The 21329-nt window shown below is 41.8% G+C and overlaps 1 protein-coding gene and 1 non-coding gene across 7 annotated transcripts in view; both read right to left on the reverse strand.

Annotated features, from left to right (window-relative positions):
• Positions 1-1849: 1849 nt before the first annotated feature.
• Positions 1850-21329, reverse strand: part of PRPF39 (pre-mRNA processing factor 39) — a 37682-nt gene continuing 18202 nt past the window's right edge. For all 6 annotated transcript variants that reach the window (XM_037901404.2, XM_043549564.1, XM_037901408.2 and 3 more), the window contains 8 exons: positions 20826-20933; positions 17983-18147; positions 17538-17664; positions 17160-17428; positions 16331-16515; positions 14681-14755; positions 8140-8260; positions 1850-2712 (listed from right to left, as the gene is read on the reverse strand). In XM_037901404.2, coding sequence (XP_037757332.1) covers positions 2656-2712; positions 8140-8260; positions 14681-14755; positions 16331-16515; positions 17160-17428; positions 17538-17664; positions 17983-18147; positions 20826-20933 — 1107 coding nt within the window. In that variant the 3' untranslated portion in view covers positions 1850-2655. The remainder of the gene's footprint in view (positions 2713-8139; positions 8261-14680; positions 14756-16330; positions 16516-17159; positions 17429-17537; positions 17665-17982; positions 18148-20825; positions 20934-21329) is intronic.
• LOC114021069 lies at positions 16994-17081 on the reverse strand. The gene has a single exon (XR_003565723.1). It is a non-coding gene; the product is annotated as a small nucleolar RNA SNORD127 (small nucleolar RNA).

A 21329-nucleotide genomic window follows, 5' to 3' on the forward strand; every position in this document is an offset into this window, starting at 1 on the left:
GCGTTATTTTGTTGTCAGGGACGCAGTGTAGATGTAGCTTAAGTTGCTCAGGGAAATCCACACCCTTGAGTAACAGTTATACCATCATAAGCCCCAGTGTAGAGACAGCGCAATGTTACTAGGAGGGCTTCTCCCATCAACATAGCTACTGCGGCTCCATGAGGTGGAGTAGTGACACTAGAGATGCTCTCCTGTCAGCAGAGGGAGCACCTTCACTAAGTGGTACAGGGGCACAAGTGCAGCCCTGTAAGTGTAGACGAACACTTAGTGTCACAGCTAAATACAAGGTAAAGCAAATTGTTAAGCAAAGGAATTAACACATTACAAGAAACCATTCAAGGTGAAGTGGGCAGTTAACAGCTCCCCATCAGAGGACAAAAGAAATTAGTGGGTACAGATGGTTCTAGTACAGGGGTTCTCAAACTGGGGGTTGGGACCCGTCAGGGGGTCTTGAGGATATTACATGGGGGGTTGCGAGCTGTCAACCTCCACTCCAAATCCAGCTTTGCCTCCAGCATTTATAATGGTGTTAAATATATAAAAGTGTTCTTAATTGATAAGGGGGGTAGCATTCAGAGGCTTGCTATGCGAAAGGGGGCACCAGTACAAAAGTTTGAGAACCACTGTTCTAGTAAGCCTTAAATCCAGTGTCTTTATGGGAGTCCATGATAGCTATAGATGTCAGCATGAAGTGATGGAAACAGCTACAACTGTAGTTGAGGGCTTTTGTTTGGAACATCACTTGGGCTTACAGTGCGTTATCATCCAACTTAAGTTCTCAGCCAGTTTTGGCTTTTCTAATTTATATATTATATATAAAAACCACACACACATGAGCTGTGTGACAACACCAGCTTCCAGCCATTTAAAAGGAACTGTTAGATATACTAGAAAAGGATTTGACCCACAAGCTAATTAATAATTTATGATTTGATACCTAGCTGCAGGGGCTATAAACGATTTTCCAACAGTAGTAAACAGACCAGAATAAAAGACTCTTAGGAGCCATTAGTAATTAATAGTACATAATTGAAAACATGCTTAGGCATATAAGTCCCTTCCAGTTCAATCAAGAAAAGCTTTTTCTATTTTTAAGGTTTAGGTGCTGTTTGTGGACAGAGGTAAATAGTTTCCTGAATTCAGTTCAGGCCCACATGGCAAATCATAAATCTAAAACTAGATGAGCCCAAAGCACTCTTCTCCCATACTTCCTCCCCCCTAAACTAGATGAAACTTAAAAGGTACATTTGCACCTCCACTGCATAGGGGTTTAGTTCAAACATCTTCACCTATCCCCCACCACTTTTAATTCAGCACAATATGTGCTAGAAGAATGATATTCAAAAGTGTGCTCTACAAAGCTTAAGGCTGGAGGTGGCCTCTCTAGAAAAGAGCAAATGGAGAACCCCTGTGCTGCAGAAGTTCAGTGTGCACTTCAGTTTCAAAATACCAGTGGCTTGCTAGCTTAATTTTGGTGTTCAAACCCATCTGCATTATAGGAGAGCAAAGGTCAACACAGAACCTCAGTTAATAGTACTTCCATTTTTTAAAGGATGTTTTAGCCCAGAGTTAGTTATGCTAGTAGTCGTAGTTGCATTGTTAAGGACATAGGTACATCTACACTGCAATTAAACACCCATGGCTGTTGTGTCAGCTGACTTGGGCCTGGGCTCAACTGTCAACACTGCAATTTGATAGCCCCATGAGTCTGAGGCAGCTGATACAGGCCAGCTGTGGGTGTTTAATTGCAGTGTAGACATACAAGTTTTTCAATGGCATAACAATGAGTTTTTACATTCACGAAGTTTTAATGGGATAGCAAAGAGAAAATCCAACAAAGCTCAAAGAATTACTGAATAATTCCTTGGTTTTATTACAAAAGAGAATGATCACTTTGATCAAAATGAAAAAGTTTACTCACAACTTGTACATGAGAATTCTAAATTACAAACATCCACCCCAAACACCATCGTTTCAGTGCCTTTTTAAAAAAGGGATGCAACCATTTTGCACTGCATTTAATTTGTGACTATGTAAAATATAAAATACACATTATAACTTTCAAATGTTGACATTACTGTATGCATTATGATCATGGCAATAGACTCATTAGGGCACTGCTCACTTGGACCATGAAAAATTTCACAGGAGGAGCCGGGTAGGAAATGAGGTTTTTGGATAGTGAAGAGGAGAGCAGGTAAAGATGAAAAAAATTAAAGGGGGCTGCTCATGTTCATAGACCTTTCCACACTGTTCATCTCTTGTAATGGCGACTGTGACGAACACTGGACATCAGAATTTCCTCACTGCTTAAAAGAAGATTGTAGCCTGAAGGATTTAAAAATCCCTACTGAAGCAATGCTAACTCAAAACAGAACGCAACAAAAAAAGCCTCCAGATAATTTTTCCATAAGTTAGTGTGGGAAATAAAGTTGCATTTATGGTAACTAGCAGCGTACAGAGATCAATGCATCATTTACCAACACACAAATCTTGCTTCACGTACCCTGTGAACATGGGCTTGTTTCACATGCAAAAAGACAAAACTGCAGGTATTACAATAGTTCATTTGTTCACATCCCTAATTTAAAAAAATATATTTTCATACTCCCATCTTTGCTGAACCACGACAATGAACTCCGGTCTCTCTTCTGATCAGGTTGGAGGGGGAGCATAATACTGTCCATAATTCCAGGCATTCTGGTAGTTGTACTGGAAAAGAGACATCATGGGGAAAATGAGCAGAAATCATTTTTCAAATATATTTGATACGTTGCAGTTTCATACTACCTCCACACATCATGCCAGGAAAGAATACTTACCCTGCACTGACTGGGATGATTTAGTTGGGGTTGGTCTAGATGACCTCCTGAGGTCCCTTCCAACCCTAATCTTCTCTGATTCTATGACTGGTTCTTCAAGGTGGTATAGTCAGTGTGGATCTCCCTGGGGGAGCACACGCGCCACAAGACTGGAATCTTTTGAACTGCTGTGGCCATCAGAGCTGCATGTGCACCCTGTGCCCTCAAGCGAGAGCATTAAGGGCAGGGAGGTCACAACCCTGCAGCAGTTCCCTCACAAATCAAAGCCTGCGGTTGGTACAGACTCCGGAAAGTGGGGTTAGAGGCAGATCATGGGATCTGTGAAGACTGCAATATCTCAAAGACCCCCAGTTACTGTACAGTACATACCATTCTCTCAGAGTACATGTCAGTGTGGATCCCAACATACGTGACTGGCAAGAAGTCCCCTCACTGGATAATGGGAATGAGAAATTTTAAACTATTTTAGTCAAAAATTGAAGCATCGTTCCATCACGGGCATAATGTTTGACCATTTGGTTGGTAGGTTCCTACCTGGCAGATCTCAGATATTGGCACATTCCTGAAGCAGGCTGAAGACACTGATATATTATATATATATATAAAGTTTCCTTAGGTATAGGACAGGACAAAAACCTCTCTTCTTTGTACAGGGTGCTGAAGGAATTAGCTGAAGAATCTCAGAACCATCGGCAATATTTCCAAACTCATGGATGACCGGAGAAGTCCCAGAAGACTGGAGAAGGGCTAATGTGGTGCCCATTTTTAAGAAGGGAAAAGAGGAGGAGCCAGGGAATTATAGACCAGGCAGCCTGACCTTGGTACCTGAGAAGCTACGAGAGCAATGTATAAAACATTCCATGTGCGAATACCTGGAGGACGAAGGGGTGATCACCAGCAGCCAGAACAAGTTTACCAAGAACAAATTGTGCCAAACCAGCTTGATTTCCTTCTCTGACATAGTAAATGGTTTGGTGGATAGGAGGAATGCGGTAGACATAATATACTTGGATTTCAGCAAGGCTTTTGACACAGTCCCATGTGACATTCTAATAAGTAAGCTGGAGAAATGTGAGCTCCCTGGAACTACCAGTAAGTGGATACATAATTGGTTAACTGCACACAAAGAGCAACTATTAATGGAATGATGTTGGATTGGAGAGAGGTCTCAAGTGGGGTTCCCAGAGATCTGTTTTGGGTCCGGTGTTCTTTAACATTTTTATTAATTACCTGGATGTAGGAATAGAGATCAAATTTGCAGGTGAGACAAAATTGGGGTGAAGGGAGTGGGTTGCCAACACTCTGGAAGATAGAGCTAAAATCCAGAGAGATCTGGATAAATTGGAGACCTGGGCAACAGACGACAAAATGAAATTCAACGAAGACAAATGTGAGGTGCTACACCTAGGGAAGAAAAACAAAATGCATAAATACAGAATGGGGGATAACTGCCTTGCAAGCAGCACTGCTTAGAAGGATCTGGGAGTTGTGGCAGATTACAACCTCAACATGAGTCAGCAATGCAATGCTCTTGCAAAAAAAGCAAATGCAATTTTAAGTTGCATGAACAGAGGCATAACATGCAAGTCACAGGAGGTGCTAGTACCGCTCTTCTCAGTGCTGCTTAGACCTCAGGTGGAGTACTGTGTCCAATTTTGGTCACCAATGTATAGAAACGATGTAGCGAAACTGGAAAGGATCCAGAGGCAAGTGACAAAGATGAGCAAAAGGACAGAATGCAAACCGTATGAGCAAAGGTTAAAGAATTGGGAATGTTTAGTTTAGAAAAGAGGAGATTAAGGGGGAAGACAAGATACGGTCTTCAAATACCTGAAAGGCTGCCATCAAAAAGATGGAGAAAACTCATTCTTTGCCACAGAGAGTAGGACAAGAGGCAATGGGTTCAAACTACAGCATAGCAGATTTAGATTAAATCTCAAGAAAACCTTCCTGACTGTAAGAATAGCAGGACAATGGAACAGACCTCTAGGGAGTTCATGGAAGCTCCTTTTTGGAGGTTTTCAAAAGGAGGCTGGATAGCCATTTGTCTTGGACTGTTTAGCCCCAACAAATCCTGCATCTTGGCAGGGGGTTAGACTAGATGACCCTTGTGGTCCCCTCTAACCCCATGGTTCTATGGTTCTATAAATACCAGAAGTAAAAGCCTCTTCCCCTGTATTCTGGTACTGCCTCCTCTTTGGCTCCGAGATGAAGCTACAAAGCTACTTCTGTTTGCAGCAGGCTCTTGTGAGAAAGATCCAGTGAATGAAATTGGATGGAGCAGCCATGGGCACTGATCTCCACACCCACTCATCAGATGCTACGGCACACCACACCTGGTGGAATGGGGTAAGGCAACTTACAAAGGTAACATGTTCTGAACGAGCCCTAAGACAACTCCTAACAGTCCTGTCAAATTTACTACCGTTCCGCTAGTGCTGAGTGTGTCACTAAAGAGGAGGAAGATGTGTCCTGGCATATCTAGCCTTTATCTTTAGAGTATGATCGGGCTGCTTGGTGGGATATGACTGATTCCTCTCTATCATCTGAGGTTGGCAATGGTACAGTTTATGCTAAGGGGCTACAGTACACATTCCCAAGCAGCACAGGGTAGTCTTCAGATCCTTAGGAATGCAGAGCATTGTCTATGTGTTGGCTGCACAATTCCATCCCCTCAAAGAGTAGATCCTATATCATGGCCTGTACCTCTTGGGAATCACTGACATCTGGAGCCATAAGGCATTTCATATAATAACCACGATAGCCATGGACCTGGCTGCCGTGTCCGAACCATCCATGGCTGCTTATAGGGCCACCTTAGCTCCTAACTGGACCTCTCTGATTACCTCCTTGAGCTCATTCCTGTTCTCTGATGGAAGCTTGGACAACACAGGCTGTTGCTATGTCCCAAGTTAGAAAATTATATTTGGCCACAAGGGCTTTGTAGTTTGCCACTCAAACACGGAGGAAGGCAGAAGAGTAGGCTTTCCTCTCAACCCAACAGAGTTTCTTTGGGTCTTTATCCCTCAGGGTGCTTGTTAGACTTTTCTCACACTGAGTCTGCCAACAAGCCCAGGATGGGGTAGGCATAAAAATATTCACAGCCTTATGCACAACTTGGTATCAGTTCTCCACTCCTTTTGCTGTGGCCAGGATAGAGGCAGGTTGATGCAATGAATAGCAGACAGACATTCTTGAAACAGATGTCAGTCATACAAAAAAAAAAAAAAAATCTTGTAAATTCAATCTGCTGACATCAAGCCTGGCCAGGTGAAGAGAGGTTTAACCCCACTAAGGCATTACGTCAAACCACACTTCAGTTATTGCAATTGGCAATCCTGGCTGGTCTTGGTGTCATCAACATATCAAATTTACGAGATTTCTCTTGGTTAACTGACATCTATTTCAGCAGTCTCAGCTATTCTCTTAAGCAGATTTCAGAATGTCCTAAAGTCAGCTGCTGCTGGGGTCATTGCTTTGTCTTGTGATTAGGCTGAAACATCCTTACAAGGCAAGGTAAGATTGTGTTGCTCCTCTGATCCTATGTTCAGGAATTCCTGGCTTTCTTCTTGGCTCACTGTCTGTGGTCTAGCAAGCCACGCCATTGAGGAGTGCAATCTCATCCTCTTCCTAGAATGGGATGGGGCTCTGCTCCTGGAATTATGCAAAGGAGGACCCCAGTAAACCCAGGACATCAATGGTAGCGTTCCATATGGATATGGCTGGCTTGCCTGATGATGGCAGTCCAATACTAATCCCCATGTGGCTGCAGGCCCTAGAAGGAGAGTCACCTGGTCTATCCATGCTCTCACAAGTTGGCCCAAGGAGAGAAGATTCCCTGCTTGAGGGAGGTGAGAAGACATGTCCCTGTGATAGTAGGGAAGAATAGATTTCTTCTAGCAGTGGTGCCAAGGCATATGACATTCTCTATATCAGGGTTCAGGACAGTGGCTGTCTCGGTAAAAGGGTCATTTTCAATATGGGACCAGAATCCTCCAAAAACGTGTGCATCAGGGCCGTCAGTGACTGTTGCTGGGGTCAGTGCTGATGGTTGCAAAGTGTGTGATGCTGTGATGGTTAACAAGGAGCCATCTCTAGTTCTAGATTTAGTGTGGGGCTCAGTGATCCCCCTGCCTCCCCTCAAGGCTTTATGCAGTCTTTCCCCTGGAAGACCCCAAGCCCTGCCTAGAGTCTCTGCCCTGATGTTCGGAGTGGCCTCTCTTGACACCAGACTTTGCTACACTGATGTCTGCATTTGCTTTGCCACCAGCCTTGGGCATCCTGTGTCTACTGGAGGGGGTGCTTGTAGATGTTTTATCTGGTACCTGATTCCTGGATCCAGAGAGGCCCTTCATTGACTGCGCCAGTGAATGGAGCTGCAGTTCAGCATCCTGCACTCCTCAAAGAAAATTATTGGAATACACCAAACACATATCTGGTGCATGATTCACTCCCAAGTAGAAGAGGCATATGCTATGCCCATTCATTAGCAGAATTAGGCCGTTGGAGAAAGAGCAAGGCGTGAAACCCGAAGATTTAAGAGTCCACCATTAGGTAGGCGGTTGAACCATGCCATATGGGGGCATGTCCAACTTCAGGACAATAGTGGGTCATAGTTTATCTGTTGTTTCTACAGCAAGAAGAAGGTATTTTGGAAAGTTCTGAAGAGTTTAGTGGGAGCTAAAGCCTAACAGATTGGACAGTTGCTAGGTTCTGTCTTGCTTCCATGGGCAGCGAGAGAAAATTCAGGGAGGGCTGCAGCTGCCCTGCCCCTACAGGAGCACGAGGGAGCACAGGAGGCACCCACACCAAGACTGGCATCCACACAGGCACGCGCAATGCCATCCTGTGTTTCTCTCAGACGAGTAACTGTAAAAAAGCAAGTCAGACCTCAGGTAAGTGTTGAGGCAAGAAAAAAAAAACAAAAAAAAAAAACTCACGAACGTGGCAACCCTGAGATAGCCTTTCTGCAGAAATGTGTAGTCCTCCACCTGCAGGGCAGAAGATTCCAGCATGAAGAGAGGCTGATTTCCTCCACTGTTTGTGTACTTTTGGGGTCTTTTTTATGCAAGCAGGCCCATATAAGAAGAGTCAAGTCACACAAGAGCCAGCTATTGCAGTCTTTGCCACTCTTGGCCCACGACAGAGGAACAAATTCACGTAAAGGGGCAGTGCGGGTGCAAAAGGAAAGAAGGCAGAACTAGAGTTTTATCTGAGTCATTAAGTATCTAGCTGCAGATAAATAAGGTCCTTGGGGGTAAAACAGCCACATACATTCAGAATGTACAGTCATGGAAAGTGATCACCTCATACCCACCTGATACCATGCATTATAATTATATGCAACCTGATTTGCTTGCATGTCTCCATCCATCATTTGGGTAGATGCCAACGTTGCATCATCTGTATGTGCTTTCTTCTCATCTGGCTCCTCTGATCTGCAAAATTAAACAAATGTATTTTGTTTAACAAACTTTAACACACTGTCTAGAAAAGCTTTACTTCCTACACGAATGTGTATTTGTATACTTTATAAGAATCAAGGTGACGTTTTCAAGTCTGGGCTTCTAAGGTGGGAGCCCAAAGATGGAATCCAATTTTGGGAGGTCAGGCACATGCTGGTTTCGCTGAAGTCAACAGGAGCTGCAGATGGCAGCACCTAATTCTTAGAAACTACTCATTCAGATGCCCACATATGGATGGAGCTACTCAGCTTTAGGTAATCAAGTTTTGACCCCAAGCATTCGTTATTTTTGGCAGCAGTGCTCTTCAGCCTGTCTCTGCCCTGTAACTCGTAAGTTCCTGACTCTGCCAACAAGCCCTTCTGTTGAAGAAGGGAATATTCTAACATTGCTAAACATCTGGGGCACACTCTTAACCAATACAAGAATAACAGGCGATGGTAACCAAGTACACTTCTAAACCGAACACCTCCTTTCAAAATAGGACACATTTTTAGGTTTAAGTGTTGCCCAGGCCAAACTTCCAGGAATTCTTCCTGAGATGCCACACTCCATGTTATTTTAACTAAATGTAGTAATCCTCCATGCCTGGCAATTTAGGTTAGGACTTTAGGGTGAGGAGTGGACTGTCACTTTCCTTTGTTGGAAACAGTTCCAGTCTTGTAAGGGCAAGCTCTGAAACTCTCACAAGTAGACTTGTGTGCAATGCTGTGATGTGTCTTTTTCAAGGTCAGAAAGTTGCTGCAGAAGGGAGGTGGAGGGGCCCAGGGAGTAGCTATGGGGCACTCTGTCCCCAGTACTCGCCTGTCTGAAAGGAAAGGGAATACATGTGCTTGGTCAATGGATTTCCCTGCCCCCTAGGCCTATTTCTGGAGATAGTCAGGTCTGGCTGTAGTCACATTGACTGTTTGGACTGAAAAGAGATTCACACCTTTGCAAGGTCTGGGCTTGCCCCTGGCATTCTGGGTCCAGGTTTTGCCTCTGGTTCTCTCGTGTGCCAAACAAGTGTTCTCTCATAAGGAACAGCCTCATGGGCCAGCGTCCATTCACACACTGAATGTGGAAATAAGTCTGTGCAGTGTTTAATACCTTCCTGGCATCTAATCTTATCCTGAACACCATGTCTTTTGTAAGGTCATGGATATTCTCGCTCTCATTATACACAGTGGTAATATAGGACATACTTTAAAATGCTCTAGTTTGTTGAAAGGATATTTTCTCCTGGTATCCTTTCACCTACAAATAGTCCCAAACCAACTACTGAGATTCCTGTAGCTGTCAGGCATCATCAGCAAAGATTAAAATCCCTGAGCTCCAATCTAAAAAGGCTTATAAAGAAGTAAAAGTTGTTTTGAGGCATGTTAATTTAAGATTGGCGTCCCTCACTTCAGAGTTTTAAGGATCAGGTTATTCCACAATTTTTCCTCGTTCTCTATTTAATTCTTGCTCCAAAAAATGATTTTGTACGGGGGACTTTAACCTCATAATCTAACCAGTCACAGGTCCTGGCACAAGATGCTTGATGCAGCTTCTGGAAGATTCTTCGACCATTTTAATTATTCTTTTGGTTATCTGTAAAAAGGCCAACTGAATCCAGCCTACAGCTTTTCAACTAGTCATACCCAAGACTTCTACCCCGAATTCGGATATACATTTTGTTTGCAGGATTAAAGACAGGTACATTAACCCCTTGCTACTCCCAAGAGTTCAAGAATTTACTTCTATTAACTTTCAAGTTATTCCAAAAACGAACACACATTTTTTACTCATTGACTTTTCAATATTATGTGAAGTTTATTCTAGATTTTAAGTATGTCATATTAGTGGGGTTTAATTTATGCAAGTCAAGTGCCAGCTGGTAACGTTCCTGTTCATTGGCATGTACTGCTCTGTTCAGCGCTGGCTAGGCCTCATCTGGAGTACTATGTCCAATTTTGGTCGCCAGCACAGAAAAAGGATGTAGCGAAACTGGAAAGGATCCAGAGGCTTCATCCATTCACCACATCCCACAAATCTGTTCTAGATCAAATGATGTTTGGAAGTCACTTCTATTTGATAATTTTCACTCAATTTTTCTAGACATGTAAACTGTTAGATGTTTTCATCCTAGACTTTTCATTACTCCAAAGGAATCCTAAGACTGAAGTTTTGGCTATTTGATCTGTGCAGCCAGAATATCTAAAACCAACATTCGGAATAATTAGAGACGCTTTGGAGATGTAATCATTTTCAATTGTACTTAGTCTTCTTTTATACTCTTGATAACCAGGGCCAAAATTTTCCTTAATCAAAACAGACCTCTTTCGTAAAGCACCTTGAGATCTATGGATGAAAGCCCTCTGACTGTGAAAGTTCTCGCTTGGAAAGTCTCATGGCTGGTGAGATGAAGGCAGCTGGGGGACTAAGGGAATCAGCCAGCTGGTATTCTATAAGGAAGAACTTGCAATGGGAGGGAAATAATGTGTCACCAACACCATTGCTAGCTTTTCCTCTGCCTTCAGACAATCATCTCTGGCGGCTTCCTGGTCTTGACTTGCTGGAAATGAGGCCTGCATGCCCCACTGATGAAAGCCAGACCGCAAGAACCACCCCGTGTGAGAGGTGTCTGTCGATGGAATCGCTCAGGAAGCAGGTGAGAGATGCGCAGGGGGAGGTGGCTCATGGAGCAGAAGGACTTCATCAATAGGATGCCTGTGGAAACATCTGGGATAGAGGATGCTAGTTGACTACAGTGGCACAAGAGGAAGATGGAGAACCAGCTGCTGTAGGGGGAGGAGACTGGTTGCTGACCACCTCAGGCAGTAAGTAGTGCTCCACCTTCCACCCAAGTTCCCCATCCATCGAGGTGAACAAACGGTACACTGTACTGGCAATGAGAGACGAGGAGCAGACCTCAACAGCTGAGGACAAGGAACCACAAGCCCCTAAGGCTGGGAGGCTCACAGTCATGGCACCCAAGAGGAGGTGGTATAGGGTACTGGTGTTCAGGGACTGCTGAGGGGAACAAAGGCATTCATCTGCCAACCCGATATAATGTTCTGGGAGGTGGGCTGCTTGCCTGAAGCCTGCATCCAAGATATTATGCAAAGGTTGCCGAGGCTTATCTGTCCCTCTGATTGCTACCCTGTGCTGCTCATCCACATGTGCACTAGCAGATCAGCAGTGACTACCAGGCTCTGGGAAGGAAGGTGAGAGTCAGGAGCTCAGGATGTATTCTTGTCCATCCTTCTGGTTGAGGGTAAGGGCCTGGGCAGGCACACGTGCATCCTGGAGATGAATGCATGGCTGCGCTAATAGTGTCAGCAGAAGGTTTAAAACAAACAAAAGGAAGTATTTCTTCACACAGCGCACAGACAACCTGTGGAACTATTTGCCAGGGGATGTTGTGAAGGCCAAGACTAACACAGTTTTCAAAAAAGAACTAGATAAGTTCATGGAGGATAGGTCCATCAATGGCTATTGGGCAGGGATGCAAAACCATGCTCTGAAGCGTCCCTAGCCTCTGTCTACCAGGAGCAGGGAATGAGCGACAGGGGATGGATCACTTGATGGTTACTTGTTCTGTTCATTCCCTCTGAAGCACATGGCATGGGCCACTGTCGGAAGACAGGATACTGAGCTAGATGGACCTTTGGTCTCACCCAGTATGGCCATTTTTTTCTCAACGGGAGGGCTTTGGCTTCCTTGACCATGGTATGCTCTTCTGGGAAGAGATGGGACCCACCTGACCAAGAAGAGGGAAAGCATCTTTGAACATCGACTTACCACATAGGGAGGAGGGCTTTAAACTAGGTTCAAAGAGGCAGGTGATAAACTCAGAGAACTTGTAGGTAAGATGCCATGCAAAGAAAATCTAAGGGAAAAAGGAGTTTAGAAGAGCTGACAGTTTCTTCAAGTGACAATATTAAAGACACAGCAGCAAACTATCCCCATGTGAAAGAAAGACAGAAGATTTGTAAGAGACCAATATGGCTCCGTCGGGTGCTTTTTAAGGATATGAACATCAGAAAGAAATCCTACAAAAGGGGAATCAGACAATTGCTAAGCAGGAGAACAAAAAAGTAGCACATGGGGACAAAATCAGACAGGCTAGGCACAAAATGAGTTGCACTTGGCAAGTCACACAAGAAGCAATAAGAAGAAATTCTTTAAGTACATTTAGGAGCAAAAGAAAGATGAAGAAAAATGTAAGTCCTCTCCTTAGTGGGGAAGGAAAGCTAATAACTGATGACATCACGAAGGCTGGGGTGTTTTATTTTGAGGTGCCTATTTTGCTTCAGTCTTCACTAAAAAGGTTAATGATGATCAGATATTCAACACAGTATTAACAAGAATGGGGAAGGAATGCACGCCAAAGTAGGGAAAGTACACTTAAAGAATATATTGATAAAGTGGGTGTATTCAAATGGGCAGAGCCTGATGAAAATCATCCTAGGGTATTTAAGGAACTAACTGAAACACTCTCGGTACTGTTAGCAATTATCTTTGAGAACTGCTGGAGGAAAGGTGAGGTCCCAGACAACTGGAGAAGGGTAAACATACAAAGAGGAACAAAAAGAACCCAAGGAATTACAGACCAGTCAGCCTACCTTTGATACTTGAAAAGATACTGGAACAAATTATTACACAATCTATTTGTAAGCACCTAGAGGAAGATAGGGTTACAAGGAATAGTTAGCATGGACTTGTCAAGAACAAATCATGCCAAACCAACCTAATTACCGTCTTTGATAGGGTTGCTGGTGTAGGGGGTGGGAGTGGGAGCATTAGACATGGTATATCTTGATTTTAAGTAAGCCTTCTGAGACAGTCCCACATATCTCATATCACATATGTCAAACAGTCTCATAAACTAGGAAGATGTGGTCGAGATGAAATTATTGTAAGGTGGGTGCAAAACTGGTTGAAAGCCAGTACTCAAAGAGTAATTAGCAATGGTTCATTGTCTGGTGTATCTAATGAAAATATTGAATCGTACCAGACCCAGGGCTGACCCCAGTGAGACCCCCATTAATGACTTAAAATTTGCAGATGACACCAACTGGCATAGGTTGCAAGCACTTTGGAGGATAGAATTTGAATTTAAAATGACCTTGACAAACTGGAGAATTGATCTGAAACAAGATGAAATTCAATACAGACAAATGCAAAATCCTTCATTTAGGAAGGAAAAAAAATCAAATGCACAACTACACAATGGCTTAGGTGCTAGTACTACTGAAAAGGACCTGGGGTTATAGTGGATCACAAATAAAATATGAATCAACAGTGTGTGCAGTTGCAAAAAAGGCTAATATTCTGGGATACATTAACAGGAATGTCGTATGTAAGACAAGAAGCAACTGTTCTGCTCTGCTCGGCACTGATGAGGTACTGCGTCCAATTCTGGGGCCACACTTTAGGAAAGATTTGGACAAATTACAGAGTGTCCAGAAGAGAGCAACAAAAATGAAAAAAGGTTTAGAAAAACTTGACTTATGAAGACAGGTTAAAAAAAACTGAGAAAAGAAGATTGTTATCAACCCTCCCACACCAATCTTCAAACATGTTAAGGAATGTTATGAAGAAGACAGTGATCAATTGTTCTCCATATCCACTGAGGGTAGGACAAATAGTAATGGGTTTACTCTGCAGCAAGGGAGATTTAGGTTGGGTAGCAGGAAAAGCTTTTTAACTATAATGGTAGTTAAGCTCTGGAATAGGCTTCCAAAGGAGGTTGTGGAATCCCCATCACTGGAGGATTTTAAGAGCAGGTCGGACAAACACCTGTAAGGGATGGCTTAGGTTTACTTCATCCTGCCTCAGTGCAGGGGGCTGGACTTGATACTTCTTGAGGTCCCTTCCAGCCCTACATTTCTATGATTCTATTGGGTGGGTTGGGGGGGGGGGGGGGGGGGGTGTTGGGTGTGTTTTTTTTTTTTTTTTTTTTTTTTTTAAACGCACATTTCCAGGAATTCTAGCAGCTTTCAGCACAAGCATTTGAGTTTAAAGTACTTTTGGGATGCCAATGCTGTAAATTAAGGCAAAAAACATTACAGTCAAGTTAGAGATATACCTAGATACGCTACACTCTATTTGATATTTAGCACCACTCCCTTTTCTTTTAGGCCTCCTGGGAAGAGAGTACAAAGCCCAAAATAGTTTAAAGGTCTTTAAAAAACAACTGAACTTGAAAAACCCAAAATACTTAATGATGAGTATGGGGCAGTCAGTGACATTCTCTGAAATGTTTTAGAAACATTTCAAAATGTTTTGTTCCAGATACACTACACACACAGTCTATACACTTCTACAATACCCCAGGATCCTGTCTTTGCTACCCGGGAATTCAAAGCAATACCACTATTGCACGAACTATTAATTGACTTAGGAGCATGAGGTGAATACAGTTCATACCCATTTTCTGCTTTCCTTTTTAAAGAATCCTGCTCTTTTAGAAGTGTTTGATGTTCATCATAGGCATCCAAAAGCCTGGGGGGGAAAAAAACACACACACACCCCACAAACTTTATTTAGCATGCATGTTAAATTTTCAAAACAGTACAGCCTGTACATAATTAGGCTACCAATCTGTACATCTTCTATCCATTGTCAATCAAAGGATGTTTTATAGTGACAATTGTTAAGAATGTCTATTTCAGACTGTAAAAATTCTGTATTACTATGAAACTATGGAAAGGTAAACTAATTTTTTAAATCAAATTAAGACCAAGATTAAAGCTATCCACTATGAAGTGAGGAAGACCAAAAAGCTTGCTAGTTTCAATTATTTTCATAATGCACAGCATGTATTCAAATGTGTATGTTAATATAGTGAAGAAGAACATTTTCAGTGGCATGTGAAGACATTTTCCCCCCACAAAAATACCAACCTACCATTACTTACAGTTGTGTTTATATTAAGCATTTATACTGCACCATAAATGTGCATGGTGTTTTACATGTGTTGCTATAATTCATATAAATATCTAAAGACCTTTCACAAATAATATGAAAAATAGAGGAATTCAGTGCTGCATGAAGAGCCATATAGCTATCAAGTAACAGTGTATAAAGCAGCCCATCTTTCAATAGGCGCAAAAACAATTTTTATGTTTCCTAGATATTTCATTTATATTTTAATTTCATTTAATATAGGCTCAGCTGCTGGTTCAGATTCGTCTTACTACTGCAGTTCAAAAGTTGACAGACCAAAACTGCTTCTTCCATCAGCCACCTCCTTTGACACAAGTAGGTCTGGAGTTCCATCCCTGTTCTTTTCGTTCAGCACATCTCAGATATTTTGCCCTGCAGCACCATATCAGAACCTAAAAGCATGCCTTCTCTTAGCCAGTTTCCTTCCTGTGAGTTACATGCATAGTTCCCATGAAACTCAGTGCATATAAGAAGGCAGAATTTTACCATAGGCTATTATTGGCAACATGCAATGCAGAAAAGCTAACTTATGGCTTGGGAAATCCAAGCCAAAAACAGGAAAATTACACTTCATGGTAATATTGAGAATGAAGAGGATAAGAAGTATTCAATTAAAAGTTGCATTTTTGTAAATGTCTGATGCCCAGAGAAGGCTCAATGCACAGCATACAATTAGAAAGCCTGTGATTTCTGAACACATTAATGATACTAGTCCTCAAGGATAAGCCAAGTTAGGGCAAGTTTGAAAATTTAACTTCACCCACAACTGCCTATCTTAGAGTTAAAAAAAAAAAAAAGGCATTGAACACTTTTTTTCGTGTCCTCTTTCAAGAGTATCCCCCACTATAAAGCCTAGACAAATGGTCTCTTACCACAGCTTTCAAACAAAAAGACAACACTCTTTTGAGCTGAGAACAAGCATGGGACAAAATGGCAGCTTTTCCAGAAAGTTGCTAATACCTGAAAATAGGAACTTAGTATGAATTTGTCTGTCCTCAACTCTAACAGTGTCATAACTGCAGTGCTAAAATAGTAGTTTAAGGAGTATAGCTAACAAACTCTTCTCCCGAAGTTATAAACAGCACCTCATTTGGTGACCCCATTACAGTCATAGTGTAGATTAAATCTTACTTGTTGACGTCAGAACCAAAATCTTCCAGAAATTCCACTTTTCGCTGAGAAAACGTAATCCTCATTTTTATAGACAATGCACCATTGACAGCTTTGTCAAAACATGTGAGGATGTTTTCTTCATTTTGTTTAAGATCCCCACTATACTCCATTTCAAGTAAGTTGAGATATAATTTAGTGTTCTCCTGTGGAAAAAAGTTATAGTTTATTGTAAAATAGTGTTTGTCCAAGTACATCTCCAGCATTTCTTTCTAATCAGTTCAACAGCTCTGCGCACCAGAGCGTCCTACATTGTAAATAGATGTTATAGTGTAGTCAGTACAAAGGTTTCCTGTCCTAAAGTGTAAGCATAGGTGCTGTTTGTCTATAAAATGACACAGGTCAGACGCCCATGGTCTACAGTAAATCTGAGGGTATGTGTATCCTTGTGATTAGCATGAGGGCTCGAAGCCCAAGCAGTGCTGGCGCCCAAATAAAGTGGTCCCGCGCTAACACTACCGATGGTATTTAATAAATTCCTTCCATGCAATGTCAGCATTCCTGCATTGTTCGTTATGTTTGAAAGGGAGCAGGACAGAGAAAAACAAAGATGTCTCAGAACACTAGGGGAATCATGGATGCCATCTGAAGGGTGAAAAAGGCAAGATTCATAACCTGCAAATCTGGCAACGTCAGCTTAGAGGGACTGGTGTCTCCATGTGGCAATAAAATGCTTTACATACAGTCTGAAAACCTGTCATCATTGTTGCCGTGTTTTAATGCACTGACTAAAAGGAAGAGGAAATTAAATATCACAGGACTGTTTATAAAGCCTTCAGGAAACACATACTTTGTCTCTCTCAATGGCTTCCAACAGCACTTTTCTTGCTTTTGGAAGGTTCTTCTGAACTTTGAAAAGATGTCGTGCTAACTTGATGGCATAAAATGACGATTCACCGCTTGATTTAGCATTCTTAACAGCTTCCTGAAGCAGGTGTTCAGCTTCTTCCATGTTTCCATGTCGGCGTTCTAAGCTAACTCTTCGCAAGCGAACCATTGCAAGTCCCAGAACACACTCTTCAAATGTTTTCAAAATTCTTCTTGCTTCATTTATGTTTCCTAAAAATGTTGGGTAAATATTTAATGCAGACACCATGCATCCATCAACTCTTAAAAAAAATCACTGCCAGCAACAATCAAAAGTCTAATTTAACTAGAAAAGCCTTACCCTGCTGTTCTTCAAAGGCAGCCCATAGCATATGAACCATTGGTTTCTTAGGAAGGTGTATTGTACAGGCCCTGCTGTAGACATGTCTCACTCCTTCAATACTGTGATTCTCCATATACTTGGCATACTACATTTGAAAACAGAGTATAGATTGAATAATTTAAAGCTTATTTTTGGTCTTTAAATACATGACAGAACGATAAAATTCTTTTGTTTAAACCCATTCAGCACCTTTATTGAACCACTAGACTAGTTTCTGTAAGGAAGGACGTAGAGAGGCAACGAAGTTGGCATATGCAGCAGTCAAATCTGGTTGCAAGCAGACCATCTCCTAATGCAACAGATATAGTTATATATGAACAACATTCAACAAGAGTACAAAAGGTTAGTCACTAGATCAATGTTTGCAATCAGGAAGAATTAGTTAGTAAATCCCTTCCCTTACCTTAATCCAGAAGTCCTCATAGAGGGCACATGAAATAACACATCTTTCAAAGAGGACCACAACTCGTTCATGTGTCCCATTTTCTATCTCAGATTCTAAGTATTCTCTCCAGTTTTTCAACTGGGCTTTCTCCAAAGGTTTTACATGGAAGTAAGGTCGTTTTATCTGCAACAGATGAACAACATGGGAGTCAAATTCAACAACTTGTTCAAAAACACACAGCAAGATAAACGGTTTGGATGTTACTTTATACTGGAATTTATACCAAGCCCTCTGACTTTTCAGAATAATAATCTTATGTAGGCTATTCAAACGTCCAAATCTCAATGGACTTCAGGGTATGACTAATTTTAAAGGGTTACTGTAATTGCCAATTCAAGTTTCGGCCAAAATCTAGGTCTTGTAAAAACAGCTTTTCCAAAATAATCTTTTTTTAAATAAATTACCCACAACAGTAATGCTGTTAGTAATTAATCAGTCCTCTGCCTTGTCTGCAATTCAAACATAGCAGCATTAAGAACCTGTAAGAGACTAAGGGGAGATATGACAGAGGTCTATAAAATCAAGAACGGGTGTGGAGAAAAAAAATGAATAAGGAATGTTATGTACACCTTCACATAACACAAGAACCAGGGAACACCCAATAAAATAAAACAAACAAAAGGAAGTACTTCTTCACACAACGCAGTCAACCTGTGGAACTCATTGCCAGGGGATGTTGTGAAGGCCAAAACTATAGCGGGGTTCAAAAAAGAACTAGATACATTCATGGAGGATAGGTCCATCAATGGGTATTAGCCAGCATGATCAGGGAATCAGCCCCATGCGCTGGGTGTCCATAGCCTTTGATTGCCAAAAGCTGGAAGCAGACGACAGGGGATGGATCACTTGATGATTGCTGATCTGTTCATTCCCTCCAAAAACCTGGCATTAGCCCCTGTCTGAAGACAGGATACTGGGCTAGAATGAACCATTGATCTGACCCAGTAAGGCCATTCTTATGTAAAAATTTTGATCAGGATCCTCAGATCAGGCATGGCCACTTTGCACTGTACTGACAGCATACTATGGTCCCCAAAAGGAAGCATTCACCCTGGCGCAAGGGTGATCCTGCACTGGTATATAGCAAGCCCTGTATACCATACACCCTCTAACCTGCTGGCCTGGCAAGGAAAGGGGGGACCCATGGTCAGGCCTCCCCTCTGGTTTTTGAGCCTTTATGGCTACTACAGACCACTGTAAGGTCGTACAGACCTTGCGCTGCTCAAACACAGAACAGAGAACTCAAAAACATGGACTAGAATCCTTGCAATGCAAGAAAGAGCTTAATGCGGCTTTATACACTGCTTGACCTACACTTATTTGCTCTGGAGTACCTTCTCCACTGTTTTGTTCATGATGAGCTTTCCATTTAAAATCATTTTTTTCCCCATAAGAATATAAGAACATAAGAGCGGCCACACTGGGTCAGACCAATGGTCCATTTAGTCCAGTATCCTGTCTTCTGACAGTGGTCAATGCCAGGTGCCCCAGAGGGAATGAACAGAACAGGTAATCATCAAGTGATCCATCCCATCGCCCATTCCCAGCTTCTGGCAAATAGAGGCTAGGGACACCATCCCTGCCCATGTCACAATGTCCATGTGAAATAATACAACTGCTAGTTCAAACCAACAGAAAACTACTGCCAGATAAACAGCAGCAAGAGCAGGAATTCCCCATGTCTCCCATTCCCTTTAATGAAACGTGAACGTCATAGCCCAATTTGAGACCACTTAAATGCAAACATTAGACATAGGCAAGTTCTTCCTCTTTAAAAACAAAGAAAATTGAAGGCAAAAATAATGTCCTGTTATGTTTACATGGTAAATGTATGAAGAATTCAGAAGTTGAAGTTGCAAAAGTAACTCGGCTTCACTGAATATATACAATTTCATATGCCTGTTTTGATTGACTGCTTAGTTTAATTACTGTTTGTTATAAAGCATGCAGCACAACTTGGTGTGATTGGATGAATAGTTAGTTCAGGGGTAGGCAACCTGTGGCACGTGAGCTGATTTTCAGCGGCACTCACATTGCCCGGGCTCTGGCCACCAGTCCCGGGGGCTCTGCATTTTAATTTAATTTTAAAAGAAGCTTCCTAAACATTTTAAAAACCTTATTTACTTTACATACAACAACAACAGTTTAGTTATATATTACAGACTTCTAGAAAGAGACCTTCTAAAAACGTCAAAATATATGACTGGTACGCGAAACCTCAAATTAGAGTGAAGGAACTAAGACTTGGCACACCACTTCTGAAAGGTTGCCGACCCATGAGTTAGTTTTTGCCAGTCTCAACAGAATTTCACAACTAAAATTCTCAACAGAGCAGTATCAGATTTTGGCACCTAGTTGGACTCTTTACAATTTCTATCTTGCTGACAACTTAATTTTAAGAAGTTTTTCTTTTTATTGACTAGTTTTAATTCTGCAATATACCACATTTATGAAGCAGTACCCTCTTTCTTATACATGGTACAAAAAAGACACTATATGTAAAGTTTACACACTTAGTAAAATGTATTTTCCCCGCGTTGCCTCTCTCAAAGTAAAACTTATTACCTACCTCACAGAGATGCTGTGAGAATTAGTTATTAATGTTGGTAGATTTTAAAAAAGTACTCTTATTGAAGATGGGAAAACCAAGGAAATGAGGGTAAAACCAATTATTTGCCCAAAGCTTTACAGTAATTCAGTCAGAATTAGAAACACCAGGAGTTTCTGGTTCCCAGTCCCATGTTCATGCCTTTAGACCACGCTGCCTTTCATACAAAAAAGGCTATCACAAGAAAACTTACTCCTTCTTCAAAGGTCCACCTCTTGCTGACTTCATGTTCATTGTGATTGAACATTTCTTGATGAATCTCTTGGATTCTATGTCTCATGTTTTCTATTTCAGTGATTAGCTAAAGATACATGATAAAAGCAAGTGATTAATACTGGTCTGTAAAATATCAAGTTTACAATTGTATTGTATTATTGATGTGATCTGCGTAAATTAAAAGATAAAAGATACACAGCTACTTCAGGTGCTGTCCTGAACAAGTGGGATAAGAGTGCACATGGTCTTAGCTCTCAGTGTAATGGACCTGAGGAGGTCTTGGATCCAATGGTCCGCCTCTTAATTTCTGAAGTGATATTAATCTGACATGTGTCATATCCAAATAGGATTCCATCTTTAGTTTGGTACAACCCCAAATGGGCACTTCTTTCTAGCTGGTTCCACGCTTTTGCATGCCCTTCAAGGAGCACGGATCTGCACAGGACATTACTAAATAAATATATTAAAAAAAAACCTCACA

The sequence above is a fragment of the Chelonia mydas genome, chromosome 6 (genome assembly GCF_015237465.2).
Source record: "Chelonia mydas isolate rCheMyd1 chromosome 6, rCheMyd1.pri.v2, whole genome shotgun sequence".
Taxonomy (NCBI): Eukaryota; Metazoa; Chordata; order Testudines; family Cheloniidae; genus Chelonia; species Chelonia mydas.